At 52.5% G+C, this 17,200-nt stretch overlaps 1 protein-coding gene across 1 annotated transcript in view; it reads right to left on the reverse strand.

The window, feature by feature from the left end:
• The window catches only part of PDE10A (phosphodiesterase 10A), a 177,408-nt gene that overhangs the window by 36,354 nt on the left and 123,854 nt on the right, over window positions 1-17,200 (reverse strand). Inside the window, 7 exon segments of the mRNA XM_028504006.2 lie at window positions 916-967; window positions 2,835-2,893; window positions 3,880-3,930; window positions 5,124-5,279; window positions 7,259-7,399; window positions 15,650-15,699; window positions 16,813-16,933. Of these exon segments, the coding sequence (XP_028359807.2) occupies window positions 916-967; window positions 2,835-2,893; window positions 3,880-3,930; window positions 5,124-5,279; window positions 7,259-7,399; window positions 15,650-15,699; window positions 16,813-16,933 (630 nt within the window).

Below are 17,200 nucleotides of genomic sequence, written 5' to 3' on the forward strand. Positions count from 1 at the left end.
TTGCGAGTCTCGTCATAACCCAACGAGTTATCCTTCCCCGTGAGGGAAGCACTCTTCTCACTGTCTACACGGCACTGACCACGTAACTGATCACTGAAGACACGTGCAGCAAGGAGCAAGCCCCGATGTCGCTCTGGTCACCCTCAGTCACCTCCTGTCTCCCAGGACACGGACCACCCAACACCCCACACTCTCCGGCCCCGAGATCGGAGAGAAAGAGGCCAGAGAACAGACGCCGTGAAATCCGGGCACGAGGCAACTCCTTCCCGGACAGGGCGGTTCTATGTTTAGAGACAAACCAGGAAAACAGGGGGGAGGACGACCATTTGTGAAACTACACAGCGGGGCGTAAGCGGTCTCCATCAAGCCTGGCCACCCACGAGGGACAGCACACGTCACCAGAGTGGTAGTGTCACTCAGACTACCAGAGGCCACTGCTTCAGTGGAGTCTTGCCGAAGCACCAGAGCGGCCAGGCAGGGAGACACGGATGGAACCCCACTGTGGGTGTGGGTGGCCTTTGGCCCCACATGCCCCTGGACCCCCTAGGAGACAGGAGGAAGTCGGGCTGAAACTGAGCGGAGGGAACCAGCACATCCAAGACTTGCGGGGGGGGGGGGGGTTCCCAAGGCCACCCCCACGCAAAGGTGTTCTGAAGGCTACACAAAGAAACCACATGTTTTCAAAACTCGCCACTGAGTAATGAGAAACTCGGAGATATTTTTCAAAACATTCTTCGAAACCCATGGAAATGAACAGAAGGGATGAAAGAAAAAAGCCCAGGCGGTCCCTGCAGGTCACTGGGAACCCCCGGACAACCGCGCGCATGCCGCCCACACTGCAGGGCCCGCTGTCCCGTCCTGAGTCGGACACGCGCGGGAGGCCAAACAGGGCGTCTGCGGAGCGAGGCCACGTACCATGATGTGTTCAAGTAGAGAGTCTATCGCGACGATGTTATCGAAGTACGTCCTGGAAAAGACACAAGACAGGTTGGTAATCTTATTGAGAACACCGAGCATACTGAGCTTTGAATGCATTTCCCAGTTTTGTCTACATTGACATAAAAAAAAGGAAGATAGCCCTGGCTGGCGTAGCTCAGTGGATTGAGCGCGGGCTGTGAACCAAAGCGTCACAGGTTCGATTCCCAGTCAGGGCACGTGCCTGGGTTGCAGGCCACGGCCCCCAGCAACCACACATTGATGTTTCTCTCTCTCTCTTTCTCCCTCCCTCCCCTCTCTAAAAATAAATAAATAAAATCTTAAAAAAAAAGAAAGAAATATGTCTGGTTTTTGTCCTCTTGTGGAACAATCAATAACATTATTTTGAAGAGAGAAAGGAAACTTGACTACCGACTTCAGTATGAGGATTCTAACTCCAGAGGATGCACTGAGTAACTACTTATTGATAAGCACTGATGCAGAAAGTGTGTAGTGCTTAATTAAAACTATGAAAGAATAACATTGGGTTCACCCCATTTAGCATCATCATCAATCATTTTGATCTGAAATGCAAACATTAAGGTAAATCTCATTTACGTGAGATTTAAAGCACCACTGAGAAATCAAAAAGTTCCGAGGCAGCGAAACTGTCCTGAGCAAGCCCCAAAGTTCACTTGAGAAGCCGCGGCAGCGCGCCGGCGAGGGGAAGGGCCGACCGCCCTTACGGGGTGGACGCGTGTTCGTTATCGTGAGCGGCTAGGCAATGTCTGGGAGGCGGCCGGCACACAGACGGAAACGCGAACCTGGACGCCGGCTGAGTTAACGGCCGTGTGTTACGGGGATGCAATGTGCAGAGAGGCCGTCTCGGTGAGAGTCCGTGGGCAAGGCGTGCCTGCAGCACAGGCTTGCGTGAGCTGGGCAGTGGCTCGTAATCCAGACACCGCCACAACAAGCAACGCCTTCCACTAAAACTCGAATGGCCTGGCTGGACCGCACGGAGACTCGGACAAGCTCACGGCTCTGCCCCCTGAGGAACCCGTGCAAGAAGGTGGTCAGGTAAACGGGCTAGAGCTGCAGGGGGAACTGGAGTGTCGCGTGAGGGACTGAGCTGGACTTTGGAAAACTCACAAGAACAAGAGAAGGTGAGCGGCCTCCCTCGCCCTGTGTGCCCACAGCTGTTACTTAATTTTCTCTCAGAGAAAGTAGCTGAATTACGGGGGTCAGAGGAGGCCTCACTCAACCCCACGTTTCTCTGGTTTGATATTTCAGAGAGCAGAGCCACAGAGAGCAGCAGCATCAGACCCATGAGCCACGGATGTTCCGAGCGCGACCACGGCCCAGTGCACCTGCCCCCGGCGGCCAGCAGGGAGGGCGGGGCCCTGACCATGCCCGGAGGCGCAGGTGCCAAGGACACGCGAGCACGCGCCAGGTGACGGCGGGCTGCCCGTGGAGCCGCGCCCACGCGGGCCTGGGGCTCCCCGGCGTCTGGAACTGCTTCCAGGGCAGCCGGGGTGCTGTTCCCGGCCCAGCCCCCAGCCCCCAGGGCCGGGGAGCAGCGTCCCTGAGTTACACCTGAGCCACTCCACGATGGGAGAAAGCTAGACCGGTAACAGGAGCAACTGGTTTTAACGGGCTGACACCGGTGGGGAACACCTGAGGGGACCTAAGAGGGAAAATCGAGTCCCACGGCGGCTCGTTTTCGTCCGCAGATCAGAGACACCGGGTGTCTCCGCCAGCCCCAGGGAGTCTGGGGGACACGCACAGCAGACGGCAGCCTGAACCCATCGCAGAGACGCCCGCACCCCGCACCTGCGGCGCGCAGTCACATGACCGCGGCGGGGGCCCGCCCGTCACCTCCAGCCCGCGCCGCGCCGCGCCAGCCCCCGGCGGACACTCACTTGGAGACGTCCAGCAGGAAGTCGTTGAGCTCCGTCTGCTTGGCCAGCCCCCTGCACACCTGCCGCAGAGAGGAGAGGCCGTTAACGGACGCCCGGAGCCACTGGCCTCGCTCGTTGGCTCCAGGGGGCGGCCGACCTTTCCTTATTTTAAAAGGTGTGACAGTCACTCAGTTACAATGCAGCGATATCATCAACAGCAATTCATGTTTTTCCTTGAACGCTTCAGTGGCCAGGCACTTCATCTTTATGACCTCACGTGACCCCGTGGGACAGGGTGGGGCTGGGACCCACTTTCGTGATGCGGCAGGAGGCCCTTCGGGACCTTCTCAGCCCCCCGAGGGGTGCAGGGTGGGAGGGGGCCCCCAGGGCCGCTCTGCAGACCACGCCCCACGTTCCACAACGGACTCGGGGACTCGGCGCGTCCTCCACCCGCACCCACCCCCCGTCGGGGCCAGGGCTCCCGCCCCCCCAGACCGTGGGCAGCACCGGGCCTTCTCCGCCAGCACACAGGCCCCCTGGACCTGCGTGGCGGAGGTGGGCGCGGGAGAACCACGGGCCACACGAAGCGGTGGCAGACACACAGCAGAACGGGCCCCGCAGGGTCCTCACTCCGAGCGCCCAGTTCCCAGGGAAACTCGGGGCCGTCTGGGAACCACACCCCTTTCCCAGGGAACCGGTCGTCTGAAATTTAAGATTTATGTTCTCTCCTGCCATGTGGCACGGGGGAGGCTTCCACTCAGGAAATGGAGTCACAAAAACATCAGTGTTGTCACCGGCGGGAGATCGCCCCCGGGTGTTGTTGGAAAGACCTCATAAAGGACACCCACCGCCTACAGCACCAGGGCTGCGCGATTACGTGTGAAGGCATAAAGTAACGGCCAGATACTTCAGACAGACAGCATATTTGAGTGAACAGATACAAACTGTCTAAGACGCAGACAGGAAACTCGAGGCCCCTCCCTGCCTGCCCCACCCCAAGGCCAAGGCCGTGAGCCCCAGCCCGGAGCAGCCCCCCGCCAGGAGCCCCGACACGCCCCAGGCTCACCTGCACCTGGTGGATGGCCACGGAAGCCCAGGCGAGGTTGGCCGTTGCGACCTGCAAAGGAGGATGGAAAACACTCCCGTCAGCCACATGCAGACACGCCCACACAGGACCCTCGCAAAGGGTTTTTCACGGGTCGCTGTGCTTTTGAATAGTTCGCCCAACACAAAGTTCCAAACATGGACAAAATTTCTCTTTTACATCCTCCCTTTTTTTTTTTTTACAGTGGAACTGAATGGTTCCGTGTTCCTCTTCAGTTTGGACAAAAAGGAGGATAAATGGGTTAAGAGAGCTAGAGTCCCATGATTCCAACATACAGTCATTATTTTTGGTTAATAAAGATACCACTGGAAAGGCCTCAGCGACCGCGCTGAAGTGTCGGAAGGCTGCTCACGCTTGCCGCCAGGCGCCCAAGTCCCCACCCACTGGACTCCCCCGTTCCCCACTGGCTCCACCCCGTTCCCCGGCCACCTGCCAGTGCCAGGGCCGTTCTCGGTGCTGGGGGCACAGCACCAACGACCTCGGGGCCAACGTGGGCACAGGAGAAGGTGGGACACAAAGGGAGGCCATGCACCACACACGCACACCAGCTGGCGGCGGGCTCTGGAGGGCAGGAGGCTCAGGCCTCACCCCGCTGAGCAGGCCATGCTCTCTTTCATCACTATGGGGGCGGCTGGGCGTGGGCAGGATGGTGGCCCCAGGAGGCTCTGACCGGAGCCTGGAGGCCTCGCTCCAGGGTCCAGTGGGCCTGGAGGACGGGGGCGGGGCAGGCGGGTGTCGCCCAGGACAGTGGCCAGGGTGCGAGCCCCCGAGCATGGCGGGCAGATCATTGTGACACTGGACCTCAGTGTGAATAAGCCAATTCCAGGTCAGGGGAGAGGGGACAGGACTCATTGTTTCCCAAACGGATTTGGTGTCAGATCCTTTGCTCAGGACGCACTCTAGGGAGACTGCCTTTTTAAGAAAACGAGGACCACCAGAACGTGACAACCCTCCACAGTCATCTCCTACTTTGATTTACAATATGACACACTTTCCTTTTCATTGTTAAAATAGACTCTGGCTGTAAAAACGCCTGTATTTGCAGGTTAATCGTTCCCCTCTCTGTATATGAAGCGCCCAAAAAAGAAGCTTTTTGAAAACGTATCACTGTCACAGCAGCGCGCATCAGACCGCGGCGCGGCGGACGGCAGACAGCAGACAGCGGGCGGGTGCCACCCCGTCCGTCCCCGGCGGCCCGGCCTCACCTCCTGGTGGCTCAGGCAGAAGGCCTCCTTGCCCCAGTGCCGGTGCAGCTCCAGGATGCCGACGAGGTCGCCGATGGCCGTGACGATGGGCAGGCAGAGGACCGACTGGATCCGCGTCCCCGACTCCAGCCCCGTGCCTCTGGGGAAGCGCTCGTCCTGAGGGAGGAAACGGGGCGGGACAGAGACTGAGCCAACACTAGGAGCCAGGACGGTTCAGCCTCCTTCCTTCCGTGGGACGTCACCAAGCCTCCCTCACTCACGCGCAGCCCCTCCGAGGAACAGCCAGCCGGCCGAGGCCGTGAGGACAGACGCGGGCCTCCAGCAACACGGGACCTGCCCCCCGCAAGCCTGCTTCGATGTCCGCCTTCCCGCATGAGGGCTCGACCCATTACCACACGTCAACGTCACGCAATAATGCAGCAACGATCGTGGCCGGCGATGCCCTACTCATCGCCTTCTCTTGTGCCAGAGCTCTTACGAGGGCTCTGTAAGCCCGGGCCCCAGGGAAGGCCACTCCTGATGTAAGTACCTCTCATGTGCGAAGGAGACCGTGGAGATTACATGTGAAATGTCTCTCTTCTATTGGGAAGGTTGGAACGACACAAAAGCGGACGTTGATGACAGTCATTCCAACTGAGACTCAAGGACTCATATCGAATATTCAAACCACCCAATCTATCCATTTTTTATCATAAGAAATGAAATTGGCTCTGACTTTAATCATCTTCTAGCTGAGCAAAATCTCTCAGAAGAACACAGGGAAATCAAAAGAATTAACAGCAAAGCCCCAACTCGAGTCGCTCAGCCTCTGCTGTCCGCAGGGCGCTTTTCATGACTGAGAAGAACAACACTGACTGATACTTGTGATTTGCGAGTGTTTCAGAAGTCTGCACACGTAATTGAACATTTCAAATGGCAACGGACATAGTGTCTACTTTTAATGCTTTTTAAAACTGAACTGCACTTGACACATGACAGTGCGGCCGTAAGGTCACGGCACACGGACGCGATGGCGCCGTCACAGGCTGTGATGTGACGGCCACCGCAGCCCTTGGTTAGCGCCTCCGTCATCTCGCATGATCACCTTTTCTTTTTGTGATGGGAATGATGGAGACCCAGTATCCTCACGAGTTTGGTAATTAGAACACGCTATCACTGTCTATAGTCAACTACAGCATTCAACTTTGAACCACTTGCCTTTTTTTGCCTCTTTTAAAATACAATAACTAGTGACCCGATTTCCTCAAGGTCCTATGGAGGCAGAACCAAAATTAAAACTCAGATGTCAGGGGTCTCATTAATCATTTTCAGAGCAAAGTCGTTCCACCTAGAAACCTGCCTGTGCATTTGTCACCTGGAAAGGCTAAGTGTGTGTGGCCACACTGACTGTGTCACCGTGCTCACGTGGACCGCGCGAGACCAAGACCACACAGAGTTCCACGCTGTCGTGCTTCTTGGGCTGGTGTCCTCCACCAGGGCCCCGGACGGAGTCCAGGCCCGCCCACGGGGTTTGCTGGGGCCCGTGAGAGGGGAGAGCATGTGACATAAGCTTAGGCTGGAGAATGCCCGTGCATGCATGTCCTGTCTCCTTCTTGAGGACCCTGCCAGGCTGCCCACGCTGGGCAGGGGGGACAAGACCCCCAGGGAGGGCAGAGGCCCTCTGAAACCAGCCCGCTTGGGCGTGGGGGTCTGCCGACATCAGACATGTAAGCGACTCAGCCAGCCAGAGCCCAGAGCAGCGGGAGTCCCCGGCTCACGGACTCACGGGAACAGGAGGGCGCTGCTGGAGGACTCTAGTGAAACTCAGGGTCACTGTCACTCGGCAACGGCTATTCACTGACGCCCACCCTGCTGGGACACGGAGCACGGGACAGTTGTCCTTCAGTTCCCACAGAGATAAGCACACGTTTGGGAGCCCCCCTCCGTTGGTGTGTGTTCAAACCTGCTCCCGGTGGGTATGGGCGTGACGGGCCTCTGAGCACACAGGCTGCGTGCCCTCCCAAACTCACTCACTGACCTCGTCTCGCTTCGCTGCTTTAATAAAAGGCCTTAGATTACAACACCAACACGACGCGTCTCGCTCCGAACCCGACACTGCCGGGCGCCACCGGCGCGGAGAGCGGGGAGCCACGCACCCCGAGGATGTCCTCCACGAGCAGCGTTTTCCGGGACTTGGCCACGTAGGCGGAGGTGGTGGTGCCCTGGGCGATGGGCCCCGCCGGGACGAGCCGGGGCCGACCCTCCTTGATCCCGGGCGGCGTGAACACGCACAGGCTCTGGCAAGGAGAGAGGAACGTGCTTTGTAGACTCTGCCGTGCTGTGCGGGGCACGAGAGACTCCTGCACACGACGGGACAGGCCGGAGGAGTCCGGGTGCCGAGGAGGAGGAGGAGGAGGAGGGGGACCCACACAGGGACGGTGCTGTGCCTCCGGACAGTCACACTGCAGCACCCGGGGCAGACCCCCGCCCACCCCGCCTGCACACGGACGCAGGCCAGAGGCAGGGCAGGGCGTGGAGGGCTGCCGGTGTGCAGGCGGGCTCCTGCGGTGGCCTCCCGTGGGGGCGCACACGGGACAGGGAGGAAGGGAGGAGGAAGTTGGTATTGGTTGGAGACAGCGTCACACAGGAACGGGGCCCACGGATCTCAGGACAGGGTCCAGGGCCACACGTCAGAGGGGTGCAGTTAGGTGTCCCGTTGTCCTCCAACACCCTTCTTTCCCAGAGCACGGCCTCGCCGCAGGACCCGGTCACTCCGTCCCCGCCACTGGCCTGCCTGCCGGGCCGCCCCCCAGCACCCCTGACGAGCCCGTGCCCCTCCCCGTGCACATTTCCGGTGAGTCTGGGTGGGTGGGAGGGGCGAGTTCTGACACTGTTTTTAAATAAATGTTTTTAAAATATAATTCGTTATTCTGACTAAATCAAATCACATTTTTAAACAACTACCTACTAAATCAGAATTGCTCCTCTAAACCAATCATCTGGCAGGGGTGTCCAGCCTGCTGGCGTCTCTGGGCCGCACTGGGAAAAGACTTGTCTTGGGCCACACATTAAATACACAAACACCAACGAAAACCGATGAGCCAAAAAAAAAAAAAAAAAAAAAGCCTTTAAGTAAATGCACGATTTTGTGCTGGGCCGCATTCCCAGCCGTCCTGGGCCACGTGAGGCCCGCAGACCAGGAGCCGAACACCCCTGCGTTGGGGGCAACAGTTTGACCTAATTGGCTGAATTATGATTACGCTCAACTCGAAACTCGCCGAGGTCGGGCGGATGCTCCCGACACCACGTCCATCTTACATGGACTGCTGTCACTGGAAGGCGAGGACCTGCCAAAGCATCGTTCACAGGGGCATCCGGCCCACAGCCCGCAAGCCGCACGTGGCCCGGGACGGTGACAGGGGTGACCCTACACAAAATCGTAAACTTACTTAAAAGACTGTAAGATTTGTGTGTGTGTGTGATTACATGCTGCACTGCATTCAGTGTGTGGCCCAGAGACGCCAGGAGTCCGGACGCTCCTGCCAGACCGCCCCTGAAGCTCCTACATTATTTCGGGATTTTGGAGCTTGGGGTTTTTTTTTCACTCCATAAAATTCACCCGTGGGAAAGCCCCCTCTGCAGCGCCCACGGCTGCCTGAAGGTCCGTCACTGGTTGGAACTGCGTGGGCTCCCACTCACGGTCTTTGTGACCTTGGTAGTGGAGTGGGATGGCCGGCAGCTCTTGCTGCAAAAAGCCAGTACCAGCCCTCTGCATGTCACATGTGTTCGAGGACCGGGAGAAGTTCGCTAAGCCTGCTTTTACTTATCTTCTAGTAATTGTCAAATAGACACTTGTGTATTGAGAAGTCTCCTCTCTCCCCAGAGTAAGCCGCCACCCCCACCGCAGGCTGGCCCACTCCCCTGCCCCCCGCCCCGCGTCGGTTTCTGAGCTCTCTCCGCGGTGCCCTTTGGCCGATCCGTCAACCGCACTGTTCTAATCCTTGTAAGTTTACGGCACGTTTTCTTCATCCGGCAAGGTGAGACTTGCTTGGGTTTTTTTGTTTTACATTTTTTTTAATTTTAATTGTTGTTTAAGTACAGTTTTCTATCTTTTACTCCATCCCAGCCCACCCCCCTGTGCCCCCCACCTCCCTCCCATTTCCACCCCCCCCCCAGTTTTGTCCATGTGCCCTTTATACTTGTTCCTGTAAACCCTTCCCACTGTCCCCTGAAATTCCCTCCCCTCTCCCCTCCGGTCACCGTCAGTCCGTCCCCTATTTCAGTGTCTTGGGTTGTATTTTGCTTGTTTCTTTGTTTTGTTGTTCAGGTTCCAGTTAAAGGTGAGATCCTATGGTATTTGTCTTTCACTGCCTGGCTTGTTTCACTCAGCATAAGGCTCTCCAGCTCCATCCATGCTGTCATGAAGAGTAGGAGCGCCTTCTTTCTTTCTGCTGCATAGAATTCCATTGTGTAAATGTACCACAGTTTTTTGATCCACTCATTTACTGATGGGCATCTTGGTTGCTTCCAGCACTTGGCTACTGTAAATTGTGCTGCTATGAACATCGGGGAGCAAAGGTTCTTTTGGGTTGGTGTTTCAGGGTTCTTAGGATAGAGTCCCAGCAGTGGAATTGCTGGGTCAAAAGGCAGATCCATTTTTAGTTTTCTGAGGAAGTTCCACACTGCTTTCCATAGTGGTTGTACCAGTCTGCAGTCCCACCAACAGTGCACTAAGGACCCCTTTTCTCCTTACTACGAAGAACTGTATGCCAAGAAATTTGAAAATCTAGGTGAAATGGACAAATTTCTAGAAAAATATAATCTTCCAAAAACTCAATGAAGAAGAAGCAGAAGGCCTAAACAAACCAATAACAGCAAAAGAAATTGAAGCAGTAATCAAAAAACTCCCGACACACAAAAGCCCGGGACCGGATGGTCTCACAGAAGAATTCCACAAAGCATTTAAGGAAGGTCTAACCCCTATCCTTCACAGACTATTCCAAAAAATCCAAAATGATGGAAGACTCCCAAACTCTTCTTATAAGGCCAACATCATCCTAATCCCAAAACCAGATAAAGACACAACGAAGAAAGAAAACTTGTGGCCAATATCACTGATGAAGGTAGACACTAAAATCCTCAACAAAGTCCTGGCAAACCGCACGCAGCACTACATGAACAAGATCGTACAGCACGACCAAGCGGGATTCCTCCCGGGGTTTCTTCATGTTTCAGAAGAATCACAGCTTGTTTCATTAGCTACAGCTAGTGCTCCTGACTGGTGAAGGGCCTGCGAAGATGTGTTAACAAATCGGGGTGCAAATAAGTCCCAAAGAAACTCACAAAGGAAGTAATAAGGGCTTTATTTTTCAAAGTCCGTCATGACTTTCGACATAAGGATTTGACTGGGCTGTTGAGTTTAATAAGAAAAATACTGTATCATTTCCATAAAGGATGAATGAAAATCAGAAAAACAACACACGCTACTGTAGAACGCGCCGGCTACTCTGCTCACACTTCCAGCGTCTAACTGGCCTACAAAACCGTGCTGAACTGAGTCCCTAAAATTGAGTGCTGCTCTAATGCTGGAAAAATCTACGAAAACCTTTATTAGCACAAGCACTTTCAGCAGCTAGAGCTAAAACCTACCACTAAAAGCAAAGAAAAGGTTCAGAGTTTCAAACCTCAAGCATCAGAGGAGAAATTCACTGCGCTCGGGCGTGTGGCCCGCTGCCGGACAGCAGGGGGGTCCTGTCCCCACAGGAGGCCTGGGGGTCCCCAGCTGGCCTCGGCCCTGCGGCCCGCCGGTGGCATCAGGAACCCAGGCCGACGAGCAGGACAGCAAGGCCACGTGGTGCACGGCTACAAACAAACAAGCTTTTCCTCTGCTCAAAGAGACTCACATGAGCTGGCCGATGTTTTCTAGTAACAGCAAGTTTTCATATGGATTTCTGTAGTTAGGTGATGTAACTAGAGAAGATTGGTAATGGTGGTTAATATAACCAGTAGATTGGCTCCGTGAATACAATAACTTTACAATTATGAAAAAAGCAATTAAAAAAAGATTTGGTGGAAAACAGAATAGACTATGACAACTTATTTTAAAAACCTACTTTTTTAATGAAATAGGATCATGTGATTCATTACCATCAACAAATAGAAGATTCTACTTCACTTGGTAAATACCTGCTCTCAAATTTCCATTCACAATTCAAAGACCTCTTCACTCATGAAAGTCCATTTTCATGTTAAGGCTTTAACTCACAACCAGTTAACATTTTAGAAATACTTTTTAAGATGAAAAAAAATGACTTAGGTGCACTATTATTTTTATTTCAGGACACTAGATGGCGCTAGGTAGTAAATGACTAGATCCCATCCATCTGGAACTGGAATTAAATAAGGAACTTCGCGTAATTCTTAAAAATAAACCTACTAATACTAAAGCTTACTGACAATTGGAAAAAGTACAAAACTATTGGAAATGACTGGCTCTAAACTGGCTTCTGAAACCAACAGGTGAAAAGTTATCTGTGAACTTACTTTAGGTATTAAATATTTTAGAGTATTATTAGAGTCCTTGAGGTTTTCAGCGTCCACCAGCTCTCAGGGATAACACAGAACAATGCAATGACAACCACATAAAGTATGCGGCACACCAGTCAGCTGGAGGGCGTGGCTGGGCGTGCAAGAGACTGTAAGAACATTAAACGTTGAATTAAGCAAAATCTTAACCGTGGAAACACTCGTTTTCTCCAGCCAGCGTTCCCAGAGTGCCTTGCTCACCGTTCGGTGTCCCCACCGCTCCGGGCCAGGACACAGCGCCCCCGCTTCCTCCCAGAGCCCCGAGTTCTCACGAAGCGCTGCTTCTTCCTAAAAAGTCCTTGCATTCCCTTCGTATTCCCTTGCATTCCTCTTCCCTGAGGAGGAGGCCTTCCGAGCTCTGCTCACACCGGGCTAACCGCCCAAGCTGCTCCGGTGTGACCCGCCCCTGCACCCCGTCACACGCAGAACCCCAGAGCACCTCAGGTTTCTCTCTGATCCCTCGGAACACTGTGTGCGATAATTCAGTGTGCATTTCCCCCTCTCTCCTGCTGGTGGCACACTTTGCGGACAAACACGACCTGTTACTTATCTTTGTGTACTCAGCAGTGTAGCCGTTTGGGGCACATGGCAGGTTTGTCGAATGAACACCATTCACCGTATAACACTTAAGCAGTGGAGGTCGAATTACCTTTTAGAAAGTTTCAGACTCTTACCCAAGTCACAAAGCAGCGAACTGCACTCACTCGCTCCAACTCCAAAATCAAGCTCCTCTGAAAAGCCAAGTCCTGACTGGGGAGTCTTGAGACGGGACAGGTGCACAGGAAGCCCCTCCCCCGAAGGGCTGTCCCCGCGGGTGGGATGTGACCGGGGCGGTGCGGGGAGCTGCCCAGCCGTCACTGCCCCCAGGCCGAGCCTCCGCCTGCACACGGCTGCTGCTGGGGACAGCGCGTTGCACAGGGGCCTGCTCGTTTTCAGAAAAGTGCTCCTTGAACAGCGTTTCCAGTTTCTTCCATTTGCCGGTCCATTGGGCTTTCTAGCACTGTTTGAGTATTTTAAATGCAGCAACTTCTGTTTTTCCCCTCGAACACTGTCCATTTGATTTAAGCTTTCAATGTTATTAGTGCAGGGATCCTCTCATAATATGCCATCTTCACTGTAACTACTGTTTTATTATTTTCTAAACTACTAGACATGCATAACGGTGTTTTCGCTTTCTTGTTAATTAGGCTGGCGAGTGGCCACTTCAGCACCCTGACGTGTCCTCGCTCACGCACACTGTCTTTCCCCGCGTCCACAGGCGGAGCGGGCGAACCCCACGCGGCAGGAGCCGTGACGCACAAGTGTCCCTGGGACCAGGCCCACGGTCACGCGGTCCTGCCCGATAAAAACACGTCCAAGTGATACATTCTCTTATCTTCGTTCTCTCACGTGTGAATGTTTCAAAACTGCGTATAAAATGTCTCATACCTTAAAGTGTGAATTTTCCCTTGAATAACTTTGTTCACAGACTTAACAATACTGTAATTCCTTTCCATCAACACTGTTCTCTAACTATCCCACTAACTGTATTTGATTTTTCCCCTTTGTTCAAAGAGTCCCTTGGCATATTATTTATGTTCAAATACCAAGGTTTAATTTCCTTGTCTTTAGCCATCACGGGGACCTGAATTTCTTAAGTGGGGCTAAATGTATCCAAGTAGGCTCTAACCTAGAGAAGAAAGGGAATCCCAAGTTGGGGAATCATAACATAATAAACTGAGTCACATAGATAAGGTTTTTGAAAAACCTAACTGACGATACTGCTAATGCACATCCTCTAAACTGTGTTTTGGGTCCGTCGAGAATTCCTGCCCTCTTCTACCCATTTTCTCTAGTGAAATGGCTCTGCTTTATGCATCTCAGTGCACCGAGTGTTTACCGTGCAGCCTTCAGGACAGCCGGCCCGTCACTGCGGAGCAAGCCCCTCGTGAGCCAAGCGGCCTCCTCCCCAGCCCCACGCTCAGCTTCGAGCTGATCTTGCGTGCTCACTCCGCTTCCCCTGCATTTTTCTGGGGCACTTTTGCTCCAATTACAATCTCCTTTTTATGTTCATTGTTCCTTGTCTGTATGTCCTTTGTTTTTATGTCCCTCTATGAAACAGAGCAAAGTGGTGAGGGTTTTACACTGATTTGCAATTTTTGTCTTTCAACAAGCGGACCTATTCCACCTGTACTTTGTGACACATTTTTCATAATGAGTTTCACAGTCACACTTGGTGTCCTGTTCTCGGTGCTTTAGGACTATCTAGTTTGTTTTCTACTTAACTTTTTGTGGTCTCTTTTAAGTTTTTGCTCTCTGGTAGCGTGATGCTGATTTTTACTAGCAGAACTTTTGATATACTCAGATATCCTAAATGATGTTTCTCAGTGCTCGACTTTCAGAAAATTAATTATTTAAACTCACTGTCATTCATGAAAAAAAGAAATGAATACTTTTTTAAAGTACAAGAATTTTACAGTTCTTCCCACCTCTATCTTAATCACGTTATTTACTGATCTGCACTAAACATTTTATGTCACTCTGGGTTGCACGTTGTGACTTTGTCACTGAATCATACACATTTTGTTTCGAAAAGAAGGCATCTGAGAAAGCTTTCCAGCTATGATTCAAAGTCCATGGGCAATTTTTCAAAATGCTGGTAGACGGTAACATAAAGTGCTAACTTCCATGTACGGAAGGATGGAATGTAAGAAAACACGCGTGTATCTTCTCACCTGTACACAAAGTGTTTTTTTACTTAGTACGGTTAGCTTACATGCTAGAAGCGTGCCCACATCTGTTGCAAGCAATACGGCAGATTAGGTGAGCTGGTGCCTCTGAAAAAAGCCATTTTAAAATTATTTAGAGGCTGGGTAAAGTATAAGTTACAAGTCTTTTATAACACGCTGCCAGGCTTAAAGGGACTCCGAGAGGCAAGCCCCGAACTGGTTTTTCTCGAGTGCAGCGTTCAGAGCCCAGATCCACGGACACCACTCAGCAAAGCCGCGCGGCGAACAGGGGACGGGCCGGAAACCTGGGCCGGCTGCCCATGGCCGGCTCACGGAGACCCCTGCTGCCCGGGCCAGGCCGGCAGAGGCTGAAGGGCCCCCTGACCTTCCTGCAGGGGGCGGAACAGAAATCCCCTCCCAGGAGCCACACGGAGCCTCACGTGGACAGGGGGCTGCGATCTAAACCACCCTGTAGACTGAAGGAAATCCCAGCAAGATCATCTCATTAAAGCTGCACTGGGCTGGCAGAGCCTCCTCGGGTGGCTGGCAAACAAGCGTCATTCACGCCCTGCGTCTGGGACAGGCGCTCCAACACAGGCCTCGAGAACACCCGCTTCTGAGAGGCCCAAGGAGTAGCAGTTTAAAAAAAAGAAAAGAAAAACACTGCCCTGGCTGGTGTAGCTCAGTGGGTTGAGCGCGGGCTGCGAACCAAAGCATCGCAGGTTCAATTCCCAGTCAGAGCACATGCCTGGGTTGCAGGCCACGGCCCCCAGCAACCGCACATGGATGTTTCTCTCTCTCTCTCTATCTCCCTCCCTTCCCTCTCTAAAAATAAATAAAAAATATTTTTAAAAAAAGGAAAACATAAAACACACGAGCAGGTAAGTCACCATCTACACAAGATGAACGCCGAACCTCCGTGCTCACGTCTCCCCGCTGCCGGCGGCGCGGGCGCAGGGCGCAGGGCGCAGGGCGCAGGGCGCGGACGGCCCACGGGGCGGAGTGACTGCGCACGGAACTGCGCACCCAGCAACTGGATGAGCACCCGAAACGACCCGCCCAGGACGAGGTTTGATGCCTAAATGCTGCCACGCTGGTAAAACGCTTGGCTGGTAATAACCACACACATAGAAAGAAATTACAACAAGGTGATTTTAAAGTCCTTAATGACAATGTGCCTATTACATTGTTAACACAAACAGTTTATCTTCTTTAAAAAGCTTACAACACCAACATCTAAACGCAGATACTCACATTATTGCACTCGCCAAGGAAATACAGTGTGAATCCATCAGCTTTGGTGGCTGCCAAGGCAATGAAAGAGGAAGAAACTAGTCTGAATAGAAGAACACAATAGGCATGAATTCTCTAAGGTGCAACCTCAGATACGGGTCTTTTCTGGGGGTGTATTATTAACACAAAACGGTCATGCAGTGAACGGAACAAACTCATTCACGGCTTCACTCAATTACATAATTGGAGCATTTTCATTCATTTTGATCAGCTATTGCAAAGTTTAAGATGTGACCACCTCAAATCATACAGCGGCCTGTGCACTATGTAATAACGTGTCAAATTTTAAAATCAGAATTACTGGGAATTATTTTTTAAAATCTGAGAATTGTATTTCATTTTTAAAGTATTAAATCTCTTAGAATTGATATTCATAATTCTGAATAACCAACATAAGCATCAGCCAAAAAGACTTACGCTTACTTCTGCCTATCATCACTGAGGAGAGCAAAATTTAACTTTCCCAAAACTGCTTCCGGGTCATCGGAAGGCCACTGCCACAGCAGGGAATAGGCGAGTCTCGGCGGAGTGGCCGGAGGCACACCCAGCACAACTTCTCTGCGCCTGGCGGCTCTGGGGAGGACATCTGGCCCGCCTGCCACAGCACTCAGGCGGCGGTGACACAGGTGTCCTCTCCCCATGGAAATGTATAACGCTTCTTCCTTAAAAGTTAATGATTTCTAGTGTCGCAGGTTCGATTCCCAGTCAGGGCACATGCCTGGGTTGCAGGCCATGGCCCCCAGCATTGATGGAAACCCCACATTGATGTTTCTCTCTCTCTCTCTCTCTTTCTCCCTCCCTTCCTTCTCTAAAAATAAATAAAATCTTTAAAAAAAGACATAAAAAATTAATGATTCCTCTTCTACATGTGATTTAGTTCGACAAAACTTTATGAAGAAAACTGGGCTTTAAGGAGAAGGCACAGTATATTCCACTTAAACGTAAGGCAGACCCTTCTTCCAGAATTCTGGCAGGTTCATAATAAAATACTCTCGCTTCCAACTCAGCAAGAACAGAGTGGAAGGAAGGCATCCGCGGGCCCCTCCGCAGGCGCACCGTCCCTGCCGTCCGCCGAGCCGGGAGGCCCGGCCTCCCCGGGCCGCCGGGGCGCAGGGCCGCCTCACCTATCTTGATGACGCTGCTGAGCTCGTACAGCAGCAGCTGGTTGTCCCCGCCCGTGTCCAGCCGCTGCTCGATGTAGCTGTTCAGCTCGTACACGACGCCCTGCATATTCGTATCTTGGTACTTGGAATAGAAAAAATAAAGGGCATAATTCAGTACAATAAAATAGAAATCCCTCAGTTTGTAAAACGTGCTGTGCTTGACTTTACATACTAGCTGCTCCTTAGGCTCTTAGAGAGCATGGCTTAATACATTCGAGTATACAGATAGATTGCACATTAACACGGAGGGCTTACTCAGAATCACATGTAGATTCTATGCCTGCCTATTTATATTAAATATCAAATGTTACAAATTTTAACATTGTTTCTGAAGTTTTATACATAATGT

The sequence above is a fragment of the Phyllostomus discolor genome, chromosome 4, assembly GCF_004126475.2.
Source record: "Phyllostomus discolor isolate MPI-MPIP mPhyDis1 chromosome 4, mPhyDis1.pri.v3, whole genome shotgun sequence".
NCBI lineage: Eukaryota > Metazoa > Chordata > Mammalia > Chiroptera > Phyllostomidae > Phyllostomus > Phyllostomus discolor.